The sequence below is a fragment of the Ovis canadensis genome, chromosome 2 (genome assembly GCF_042477335.2).
Source record: "Ovis canadensis isolate MfBH-ARS-UI-01 breed Bighorn chromosome 2, ARS-UI_OviCan_v2, whole genome shotgun sequence".
Lineage (NCBI taxonomy): Eukaryota > Metazoa > Chordata > Mammalia > Artiodactyla > Bovidae > Ovis > Ovis canadensis.
Genome location: NC_091246.1, coordinates 203,475,279 through 203,488,247, shown reverse-complemented (window position 1 = coordinate 203,488,247; position 12,969 = coordinate 203,475,279). Strand labels below are relative to the sequence as shown.

At 38.5% G+C, this 12,969-nt stretch overlaps 1 protein-coding gene across 1 annotated transcript in view; it reads left to right on the top strand.

Annotated features, from left to right (window-relative positions):
• DNAH7 (dynein axonemal heavy chain 7) overlaps positions 1-12,969 on the top strand; it is a 256,795-nt gene that overhangs the window by 239,420 nt on the left and 4,406 nt on the right. Inside the window, exons 60-63 of the mRNA XM_069574477.1 lie at positions 1,741-1,878; positions 5,714-5,944; positions 8,575-8,727; positions 10,493-10,670. Coding sequence (XP_069430578.1) covers positions 1,741-1,878; positions 5,714-5,944; positions 8,575-8,727; positions 10,493-10,670 — 700 coding nt within the window. The remainder of the gene's footprint in view (positions 1-1,740; positions 1,879-5,713; positions 5,945-8,574; positions 8,728-10,492; positions 10,671-12,969) is intronic.

Here is a 12,969-nt window from a genome sequence, read left to right as displayed (position 1 = left end):
TAGAGCATTGAGTTAACATTGATGCTATTATTCCTTCTCTTTTACAAGTAAGAAAGTAAGTTCACTAAACGTAAATGACTTGCCCAAGATCCCAGAGGTAGAAAGGGACAGAGCATCACACTTGCTTCACAAAACCAAGGTTGTTGGCTCCTATTTTTTCCAGTCCTGTCTAACAGATGTATTTGCCTTCAGATTATCCAACAGTAGACTTCTAGGGACTGCCAGTGTAATTAAATTGGTTCTCATTTTATTCCCAGAAGTCAAAAGGGCACATATTGAAAGTTACACACACAGCCACAGGCAACAGAGGCACATACCTCGACTCCGCATCCACTTGGATGAGTTCTGCCTGAGGGCAGACACTGAGAGAGAGGAAGAGAAACCCCGGCTCCAGAGTCCAGGTCACAGATTGGGTGGGGCAAGTCAACACAGGCAGTCATGGTTACAGGGTTTCCAGTGATGAATTGGAAAGTAAGAAGATGGCAAGATAACGTCAGGCTGTGTAATGAGCCCCATATTGAAAAATCATCAATGACCAATTGCCCCACCTCACTGTGTGTATATGTGTATATATATTTGTGTATGTATATATATGAATGTGTATAACTATACATATCCTTCCCTGATTATACATATCTTCCCTGGTTGCTCAGATGGTAAAGAATCCACTTGCAATGTGGGAGACCTCAGTTCAATCCCTGGGTCGGGAAGTTCCCCTGGAGGAGGGCATGGCAACCTACTCCAGTATTCTTGCATAGAGAATCCCCTTGGACAGAGGAGCCTGGCAGGCTACAGTCCACGGGGTTGCAAAGAGTTGGATATGACTGAGCGACTAAGCACATATGAGCATCAAGAAAAGTATGGAATCTTTTTTTTTAATGTTTTTATTAAACTTGTTATTTTATATTGGAGTATGGCTGATTGACAATGTTGTGATAGTTTCAGGTGGACAATAAAGGGACTCAGTCACGCATGTACGTGTATCCATTCTCCTCCAAACTCCCCTCCCCTCCAGGGTACCACATAGCATTGAGCAGAGTTCCTTGTGCTCTAAATAAAAGTATGGATCCCTAGGTTGGGAAGATCCCCTGGAGAAGAAATAGCTACCCACTCCAGTATTCTGGCCTACAGAAATCCATGGACAAAGGAGCATGGCAGGCTACAGTCCATAGCGTCTCAGAGTCAGACACGACTGAGCAACTAACACTTTCAACACTCATGGAATCTTGTTGGAAGTTTATGTAAATAGAAAATATGTGTGCATGAGTATAAAGGATTTATATTAATGGTGGTTATCTCGTGATAAAATCTCAGGTAGTTTTTACTTTTCTGAATTAAGTGGATTTATCATAATAAAAGAGTAAACGGAGAAATCAGAGTAAAGCAGAAAAAAAACTACTGTGGTAAATTAAGAACAGTCATCAGCAAATGTAGCACAGAAACATTTCTGTGGAAGAAATTTCTAAATGAAGTAGCCGGGATATTCCTCTCTCCATTTAAAAATTCATTTCAACTGAGTGGGACATTTTTTTTCTCTTTCTAAATGTGTCCATATTTTCCCCCCACCTCTTTTTTTTAATGCTTTGGCCCTGGATGAAAGAAAATGAAAGCATTCAGTGTCCAGTCTCACAGGCTCATCCACTCAACAACCTGAGTACTGAAAATACCTCTTTTCAGTGAGCAAGTTCTATAGGATAATTGATTTCTAACCTCCTGGCTCCTTGGTATTTATCTTTGCAGCATAACAGCTACATTGAATACACAAAGACACTGCCTCTGACCCCAGCTCCAGAAATCTTTGGGATGAATGCCAATGCCGATATCACTAAAGATCAGTCAGAAACTCAACTGCTGTTCGATAACATTCTTCTCACACAGGTATGTAATCTATGCAGCAACTGGATTCTGAGGCTGGAAAGGATGGTCCCCAAGCAGCATGAGCCCACACGGGAGAGGCCCAGGCATAGAATTCCATCTGTTCAAGTGGAGAACCATTTTTAGGAAAAGAAAAAAAAAATGTACCTTAAAGATAAGTTTAAACATAGAGTAAATGAATGTGTGAGTTTTGTTTTCATCAGGCTTTTGATTTGGAAAGCATCTTTGAGTATCATTCTGCTGCCAGCAGTTCTTTGAGTAGCATTCTTTGAGTATCTCTGAGTATTCTTTGATATCATTCTGCTGCTAGGAATTCCATTTTGCCTCTCTTGGCTTGAATCATGCCCCAGAACATATAATATGTCCTTCATAAATTTCTTAAAGTAGAAGAAGACTTTCAAAGGTGCCTGGAAGCAGTTTGATGCCAGAATTCATCTAGAATTTTCCCTATTTAATTTTCTAGTCTCTTACTAATGCAACATTTTTAATGGCTTATCTTTATCAAACGTTCCAGAACATTTAACCTAGTTTGCATAGTTTCTTTTCACATCAATATTTTATCAGATTATATAATATTTAAAATATAATAGTAAGTATGAAATGAATTAAAAGATTTAGGAGAACTATTGCCTCTGAGACATGCAACTCTATTGGTGAGAGCATAAATGTAAGGGCACATCAGAGAATGACCTCTTCAGGCACCAGGATTCAGCATGCCATGGCACAGGTTAGTTCATTTGAAAGAAAGATGTTTAATCTTACTTGTCTGTTAAGAGATCATCTCTTGTATTGTTTTCTGTTAGAAGATATGCTTGTTCATTTTAGTTCTGAAAGCAAATTAGTCCAAATGGTGAATTCCCTTAATGACTGCATGAAATTTTAGTAAGTTAAGGATGATTATTCATCAAGCAAATTATTCCCCTAACTGATTTCGAGCTGATCTTTTTTTATTTTTATGGAATCTCAAAGTAATAATAATAATAATGATTAATTATTTTATAGTGCTTCTTGTATGGGAGCACTGTTCATTTAAACCATTTAGGTTTATGCATAACAGTGTAATACTTACGACAGTCCTGTGAGGTAAGGTGCTAATTATTCCCATTTTACAGCTAAAAGACTTAGACACAGAAAGATAAGTAGTTAACTCAAGGTCAGCTAGTACAATTTAAAGCCAGGACTCTGAGCCAAGTAGTTTGACTCCCACTAGTTTTGGCTCCAGAATCTGTGTTCTAAGCTGTGCAATACTCTTTCTAAAAATGGAATAAACCTCAAAGACAGATAACCAGAGATGCTAGGGGAACTAAGAACTGGAAAGAAAGAAAGTTAAAGAACCGGATTGAAAGAAAGAAAATGAAGTCGCTCAGTCGTGTCTGACTCTTTGCGACCCCATGGACTGTAGCCTGCCCGGTTCCTCCGTCCATGGGATTTTCCCGCAATAATACTGGAGTGAGTTGCCATTTCCTTCTTCAGGGTATCGTCCCAACCCAGGGATCAAACCTGGGTCTCCTGAACTGCAGGCAGACTTTTTACCATCTGAGATACCAGGTGAGTCCAAGAACCAGACTTCTCTGGTGGCTCAAATGGTAAAGAACCAGATTAGGAGAATGAAATAGTGTGCTATCATAGATGAAAGAGTTCATGGAACTTCTGGCTCTGGTCTGTTTTAAAATAACATGTGCTAATAAGGCAGAAAGGACAAAGACCATATTCTAATATCCATTTTATATGTTAATACCACTAAGATCAATTATTGCTTGAACATGGAATCATATTTATAAACAGACAAGAACACGTAGATCTTTAGCAACATTAGCGCATGTAGTATGCAGTAGTCTGGCAACAGGAGACTTACAGCGTCTTCGGCTGTTTTTAAACTTGACGGACTGTGCCACATTACAGAACACATAAAGCAGTGGTCTTATTCCAACAGAAAAGGACTCAGAGTCGAACAAGTTTAAATACACTTGGGGTGTCTTCTCAGTATGTGATAAAACAATGTCTTTCAATATTCTCCAAATCAGATTGGCAAATACAAATTAATGTAATGGGTAGGCAGGAGTTCAGTGATTCTACATTGAGTTTACCACAGTTCAGAGGCGTCAAAATAGACCAGAACAGCGGTTTAGAGAGCAAGGTCATGAGGACAGGACCTTCACATTGTGTATTAAAATAAAATGTCTTTTGAAGTGAGAGGAGCTAGTGGGGTTGAGGTTACTTTTGCAGAGCTGTCTTACCTATGCTGAACTGCCAGACTTGCTTTTGAATAAGAAAATTGTTTCGCCCTAAAATATTGTTAAACTAGAAATGGAAAGGTTGAATTCCATGATGTCTCCTTGAAAATGGATCCCACTTATCTTTATTTGTTTAATAAAAGGAAAACAACTGTTAGAAGATTTCAAATGGTATTTGTGAAAACTCTTAAGAAAAGATGGTTAAAAAAGAACCCAAGTTAAATAATTACAAATAAATAACACCCTTTTGTTCTTAATTCTCGATATCAGTTGGATATTACTTTTAAAACGTATCTCCCCAACTGTGTGATTTTGGTGTGTGAGAAATAGGTATAGCAATATTTGTGTTACTAAAATATTTTTCTTACATTTTTGAAGGGTTATAGGCCTAGGATTTATTTTGGGGGTGGTGGTTGGGGGGGTTTGGTGGAGATGCAGCTCTTGTTAGAAAACAGGAATGTTTTTAATGAGTTTATAGTACATTGTATGCACATCAAAATACAAATAAAAATCAGCATATCATTCTTCAAATGCAACAGAAATAGATATTTCATTAGTTTTGACCAAATATTCATTACCTTCTTTGCTATCTGTAATTTGTTTTATATATTTGTTTGTAAACCTAGTACTTTGGAATCGTGGTAAAGGATTATGATATTGGCATAGGCCCCCCTTTTTTTTCTAGCTTGTAATTAATACTAACAATTAATTTTTATTGCACATTTTTATAGGAAGGTGTTAGGGTACCATTAAAAATCTTCCTAGAAACTTGAGTAGAAGTTACTGTCAATATGTATAGAATAGATCCAATATAGAAACTAGAAAATATAAAATCTGAAATTAAACTAAACACAATTTCCTGGGGCTGAAAAAAAGTGAGATGTATTCATTTATATTCTAATAGTGCGTATTCTCTCTCCATGCACACACACACACACACACACACACACATTTATTTTGAGGATTTAAAAGGTTTTCTCAGAAAATATAGATTCATTTATACAGTGCCACTATAAACATAAGAAATAAAAATTGAAATGAAATTCCCCTTCCTTGCTTCCAGTGTGAATTACTAAAGTCTGCTCTATCTCTATAATTCTTCCAACTGCTTGGAAGATTAGAGCTTATTTTCTGTGCCCTCTTGGGTTCAAGGAGAAAGCTATATCTCTGCTTTTGGCAACCAGTAGGCACCAGAGTTATTATTAGCAAATATATTTTTGGCAAGCTTTCTCATAGCAAAACCAGATTTCCTCCTTCTAAGCTTTGATGCCCATCATCACTTGACCACCCCACCATGGTGAATGCTTTTGCTCCCTCTGTCCACAGCATCTGCCCTTCCCTCAATTCCCAGAGAGCACAGTGCTTCTTCCAGACCTCCTTTTGCCATTGAACATTGTACATAACCTTCTAACAGCTGTTTTCCTCCTGAAGCTCCATTCCCATGCCTGTTAACCATCACTTCAATAAGTCTTATGTGGAGAAGAATCATAGATAAAATAGCAAAGTAGTACTCATTCTTATAAAATTTACTTTAGGAATTTTCCTATCCAGCAACTCTAAGACCTTGGTGAGCATTTCTGATTCATAGTTTGAACTCTTCCCAGTCTCGTTCAGCAGATGCTGGTGCAAAATCATCGGATGAAGTGGTAGATGAGGTTGCTGGTGACATCTTGGGTAAACTTCCAAACAACTTTGACGTTGAGTCTGCAATGAGGAGATACCCAACCACGTACACTCAGAGCATGAACACAGTGCTTGTTCAAGAAATGGGACGGTTCAATAAGTTGCTGCAGACCATAAGAGATTCGTGTATTAACATCCAGAAAGCAATCAAGGTAAGGGCAAGTCCAGCAAGAAAAAAAAATCATCGAAATAAAGAAATCATTCATTTACTCAGCCAGCATGCATTGGGCACAGATTCTATGAAAGCACTTTTCTTGGTTCTGAGATAGAAAGAAAATCCCTGCCCTTAAAATGTATATGGAATTCTGGGGCTGGCAGTTAGTAAGTGGGTAAGTGAGTATAGAGTATGGTACATAAAGCAGTTATTTGCTGGATGAGATATATGCTAAGAAGGCAGAAAGCGTTAAGAGGTAAGAAAAACAAAGCTTCTGCCCTCACTGAGCTTACCTTAGTGAGGAATACAAACAATTAACAAATAAACTTTCAGTGAATGGTAAATTTTATGGAAAAAAATAAAATGGGGTAAGGATGTGGAGGGTGAGAGGTGAGAAACGCAGTCATCTGGAGTCAGGCCGTTCTGAAGAGAGGCCTGGTGGGAGGGGCAGGTCATGGAGTGTTTGGGCAGCGGGTTGAGCCAGCAGGAAGGCCCTAAGAGCAGCAGCCTGGCATGGCCGAGGGGTGCCACGGGAAAGGCTGACTTGGCTCAAGCGGAGTGAGCACAAGGGAGACGGCAGAACAGAGAAAGGGAGGCACAGGCTTGAGATGGCCTTGTCGGCCAAGGCTGAGATCTTCAATTCTATTCTAAAGTGTAAAGGCAAAGGGAGGCCTTCAGAGGAATTTAAGCAATAAAGTGAAATGACCTGTTTTGTATTTTTAAAGATTGCTCTGACCTCTGTGGAACGGATTGTAGGGAAACCCGAACATAGGCAGAAGCCAATTATAAGATGGAGGTCTTCCAGCTGAGCTGGTTTCTTGTAGTAGCAGTAGAGGTGGAGGAGAGTGGTTGGATATGAGTTATTGTTGAAAGAGAAGTCTATCTGGCCAGCTGTGGTATGATCTGGCAGGGCTGTTTGGCTAAGTATTCAATATCTTGTGTTTCTCCTTAACCTGATTCTCCCTATTTCCTTCCTTCAAAATGAAGGCCTGGCTTTCCACATTCTAGAAGATAAAAGGGGAAAGAGGCCTGAGGGAGCTCGTCAGCGGATACATGTGGATTCACTTAAATCCCAATTTGGGTATGGGAATTCTGACACCAACTAAGCCTGGCATTCTTCCCCTCTAAGGGTTTCTTCATTTTCCTTTCCAGGTTTCATTCAAAGTAGGTGATGTGCAGTTTTGTGGGGAAAGACCCAGGAGTCTGTTTTTTAAGGCAGATCTCAACAATCTTCATTTTAGTACTGCCTTCTTCTCCCTAGCTAAGGCCATCAATTCCAAATATTTGGAATATCCTAGTTGATTCTCAGCTTTGCCCTCTGCCAGTTTAGGACTGAGTTTCTCCTGACAACTAAGTCAGCTACCAACAGTCCCATGCTTTCTAGCTCCCAGTATTGTTTTGCTTCTTCCTGCACCTGTAGGCTTATGGGGTTTTTTTGGAGGTGTAGTATTTTTTGTTTTCAGGGGGTGGATTTGGCCATACCACACAGCATACAGGATCTTAGTTTCCCACCAGGGATTGAACCTGTGCCCCCTGCAGTGGAAACATGGAGTGTTAACCACTGGACCACCAGGAAAGTTCCTAGGCTCATGCTTTTAAGAAATAAATTCCTTTACTGTTGTTTCAGGGTTTGGAGAATGAGGAAAATGAAATGTGGGTGTTTAATCCATTAAATTTACTCTAAAATTTTCTCCATATGTTAGTTGGAATGATATTGTCAGCTATGGAGAAAACAGAAATGATGGCAACTGGCCCAGTTGCAAGATCACATAGGAATTTTCAAGGGCTTCAAAGTTTTACCATCTGTTAGGATCTTCAATTTTATTCTAAAGTGTAAAGGTAAAGGGAAGTCTTCATTATGCAGTGAAGCAAAATGATCTATTTTACATTTCAAAATGGGATAAAATCAATTAGACTTCACAGTTGCAATCCAGGATATTCAACCTTTCAAAGCACTTTTTATCATTTTGCTCATTTTATATTTATCACTATCCTTTTAAGAAGGCCAGGACAGAGGTATGTTAGTTGTCGGTTTAATAGAGAAATAAACTAAGTCAAAGTTAGACTGTGACTTAATAGGCAGTGAGAAGCCAAGTGTTGATTAAAATCTTCCAAGCTGGGCAGAATGGGTAAAGGTAGTCAAAAGGTACAAACTTCTAGTTACAAACTATGTCCTGGAGTTACAATGTACAGATTAGTGACTACAGTCAATAATACTGTATTGCATATTTGAAAGTTGTTAAGAGAGTAGATCTTAAAAGTTCTCATCACACACAAAAATATAACTATGTTTGGTGATCAATGTTAACTAGGCTTATTGTAGTGAACACTTCACAATATACACAAATATTGAATCATTATGTTATACATCTAAAACTAACACTGTATGTCAGTATTCTTTATGTTTCAATAAAACTTTCTATTAAAATTTGATTAGATTAAAATTGTTAATATTTTTCCAAGAAATAATTCAAAGATTCCACATCTTGTGAGTCAAAGAAAATACCTTTTCTTCCTCCCTTTTTTTTTTGCTATACTTAACTAATCATAACTGTAAACAAGTTTAATTATGAAATTATTTAAATGCTAGAATACTGTCATGTCAAACAATGGTTAAATGTGTTTCAGGGGCTTGTAGTGATGTCTACAGATCTTGAGGAAGTGGTTAGCAGTATTCTAAATGTCAAGATCCCAGGAATGTGGATGGGGAAATCATACCCAAGCCTTAAACCACTTGGGAGCTACGTGAATGACTTCCTTGCAAGACTAAAGTTTTTGCAGGTGAGTTCATCTGAATGCTCACATATTAGGCTTCTTTTGATTTCATTTTCTTCACTAGGATTTGCGACTCCATGTACAGTAGTTTGCCAGGGTCCTCTGTCCACAGGATTCTCCAGGCAAGAATGCTAGAGTGGGTAGCCATTCCTGTTTCCGGGGGATCTTCCTGACCCAGGGATCAAACCTGGGTCTCCTGCATTGAAGGTGGATTCTTTACCATCTGTACCACCAGGGAAGCCCATAATGAGCATTATTGTCTAGTTTTTCTGTGTATCCCAAGCATAAATGACCACTACTCAGTATCACATACAGTTTATGTAACTATTGAAGTAAATTGTCAAAATACTAATATTGGAAGTAGAATTTCCAGAAGCTTCTTTAGGAGAGGTGTTCATGTTCAGTGAAATTAGGAATTCAAATCAATGACATTTGAAGAGAAAAAGGGACTCGCTGTGTTGATATTTCTATTGAATATTTAGCTTTAAGAGATGCCTACAATGGAGCATCCTACAAGGCCAGACAAGATAGTAAGGAAAATTATTTCTTCCTTGTGCTGCACTCTTCCAGGTCATGAAATCACTAGATTGCTACTTCAGCCCAAGTCAGTAATGGGCTAATTGTCTTGGAAATGTAGAGTGGGCCTGCCTCCTAATTACCTGGCAATATTGGTTCTTAACTATGTTCTTATTAACAGTTCTACTTGTTAGAAGTGTTAATTTCCTAAGTACTATATATAATGCATAAAAAATTGCCTGTGAGGAAATTTCTCCAGGGATGGACTGACTAAACTCCCCTTCCATAATATAGGCCTTCTGTAGTACTAGACGTGGTACTAAAGAATTAAGACTGTTCTTGACTCTACCTTGGATGCTTATAGGGGAAAGTTCTTCAAATTCACTTCTTCAGACTGACTTCTATAATTTACCACTTAGTCAGTCAGTACTCAACTACTTGTTATATGATATGAACAGAATTACCCAGGTATCTTGATACTTACAAAGATCTTAAGCTCTCACTACCCTGTATCTTCTGGGCATTTATTATACAATATAATGTCTTCATATGTTGGATTCATTGTATTTTAGTGAAGTAGAAGGAAAAACTTCTAAAGGAATATTCTACTGGGTACTATAAACCAGAGAAGAAAAAAGTGAAAAAACATTATCATCTAACCAGACGTTGTGGGATCTTCCTTTATTCAACTAAACATGATCTAGCAGGCAACAATGTATATTAGAAACTCAATATTGTAGGGAACTTTTCTGAAAGAATCACTGTTCTGCGCTCACTCAGTCATGTCTGACTCTCTGTGACCCCAATGGACTATAGCCCATCAGGCTCCTCTGTCCATGGGATTCTCCCAGCAAGAATACTGGGGTGGGTTGCCATTTCCTCCTCCAGGGGATCTTCTGGACCCAGGAATCGAACTTATGTCTCTTACATCTCCTGCATTGGCAGGTGGATTCTTTACCACTAGTACTGCCTGGTAAGCCGCAAACAATCACTGGGCATGTATAAAACAGTCATTTGTATCTGCATTCATACCATTGCACAAGTTGGTGCAATGGATATGAAATTGACGCCAGAACACATGCTGAATATGCTGGCTATTTTTCAAACTTTGAGAGTCTGGCTTTTTATTCCTCCAAGTGTTAGCTTATTAGTTTACTAGAAAATAATAGGGGGCGTATTTAGGGCAAATTTTATTATGTTGTATTCAAAGTGGAAAAGGCTCTAGTGTCTGGACACTTCTGCTTTGACACCACAGCAATGGTACGAGGTCGGCCCTCCTCCAGTCTTCTGGCTTTCTGGCTTCTTCTTCACACAAGCCTTCCTGACTGGTGCCCAGCAAAACTATGCCAGGAAACACACCATCCCCATTGATCTTCTTGGGTTTGACTATGAAGTGATGGAAGACAAAGAATACAAGCATGCTCCAGAAGATGGTAAGTGGCAGTAGTGGAAAGAGTTGGCTTATATCTTGACACGTAACAAAAACATCACTTCTTGCTCAATTTTCTCAGCTGTTAAAAAGGCAGAATGAGCAAAAGAGAGCAAGAATAAGAAAAAAATGGGGATGAAATGAATCTGAATAAAGAGTATATGTCCCTTGCATTGTTTCAGTTTTACACTTTATAATTCTGAAGTTATTTCTAAAACAATATGTTGGCTAGAAAGTAATCATCTAATTAACAATACATGGGATAATCAGCCATAATCTTCTTTTTATGGCTTGTTGTTATAATTGATATACAGTTGATTTCCCATGTTCTGATCATTTTTGCTATATAACAAAATGATTCAGTTATACATATGTATATATAATATATACATGTTTTATAAATATACATATACACACACATCCTTTTATATTCTTTTCCATTATGATTTATCATAGGATACTGAATATAGTTTTCTGTACTTTGCAGTAGGATTTTGTTGTTTATACTTTCCATATATAATAGCTTACATCTGCTACCCCCAAACTCCCATTCCACCCCTTCCCCAGCTCATCCCCCCTTGGCAATCACAAGTCTGTTCTCTATGAGTCTGTTTCTGTTCATAGATAGATTCATTAGTGTCATATTTTTAGATTCCACATATAAGTGATATACGGTATTTGGCTTTCTGACTTCAGTTAGTATGACAACTCCAGGTCCATCATGTTGTTGTAAATAGCATTATTTCATTTTTTAGTGGTTGAGTAATATTCCATTGTGTATATGTACCATGTCTTCTTTATTCATCGATGTATCAATGAACAACTTTTAGGTTGCTTCCATGTCTTGGCTATTGTAAACAGTATTGAAGTGGACACTGGGGTGCATGTATCCTTTTAAACCAAGTTCTTCTCCAGATATATGCCCAGGAATGGGATTGTGGATCATATGGTAGCTCTTTTTTTTAGTGTTCATTACTCTGAGAGATGAATCCAAAAACGATATTGCTGCAATTTATGTCAGAGTACCTATGTTTTCTACCAATGTTTTCTACATTCTATCTATGTTTTCTTATAAGAGTATTTTAGTATTCATTATAACATTTACGTCTGTAATCCATTTCGAGTTTATTTTTGTGTATGGTGTTAAGTGTTCTAATTCATTTTTTTAAACATGTAGCAATTGTTTTCCCAACACTATTTATTGAAGAGACTGTCTTTTCTCCACTGTATAGGCTTGCCTCCTTTGTTGTAGATTAATTAACCATAGGTGCATGGGTTTATTTCTGGGCATTCTATCCTGTTCCACTGATCTGTATTTTTGTTTTTGTGCCAGTACCATACTATTTTGCTGACTGTAGCTTTGTAATACAGTCTTAAGTCAGGGAGCATTGCTCTGGCTATTCAGGGTCTTTTGTGGGGTCTTGTGTATTTTGGGGCCATGAAAAAAGCTACTCACTCTTAAAGTGACTTTAAAGTGGCTACAGTGCCATTGTAAGTCTATCTAGATTTAGTATCATATATTCTACATGTATTTGCCTAAGATTTGTCTTAACTGAATCACCCTCTAGTACCCAGTAGTTCAGTTATCAATGGGAAAAGCACTACAAAGCAAGAAGGGGGCAGGAAGGAGTGAACAAGGGCTGGGGATGCTGCCACCTCCACTCTGTGCTGACCACAACTCACAGAAGCAATGTTACTCACAGACCATGGAAGTGAAAGTCACTCAGTCATGCCCAACTCTTGGTGACCCCATGGACTATAGTCCATGGAATTCTCCAGGCCAGAATACTGGAGTGGGTAGCCCTTCCCTTCTCCAGGGGATCTTCCAAACCCAGGAATTGAACTGGGGTCTCCTGCATTGCAGGTGGATTCTTTACCAACAGAGCTATCAGGGAAGCCCCACAGACTAGGAAGGGCTGTTAAAACAGGACCCAGTTAGTATCTCCTGTCATTTTGTTTTGTCTTTTCCATATGGCCCATGAGAGACAAAAATTTATTTGTCCCCATCACATTTCTTATAAAATTGTTGTTAGGTTGGAGGGAACTTTTATCCCCATTGCCGCTGTTCTTAAGGGGTTAAGATGAATTCTTCTCTTTACTCCCTCTGACATAATCTTTCTTTTCCAAGTAAGGAATAGATCACCCATTAGTTAAAGCCAGACATTTACTGGGCGGTGCTTACCAGTCAGCAAGGTCAGAGTATTAAAAGCTCTCTGGGACCTGACTCCTCTACTTTCTCTGTTCCCATCTGTTATTGTGATTGGCCTGCAGACTTATATCTGGCTGGAGATGTGGGCATGTAG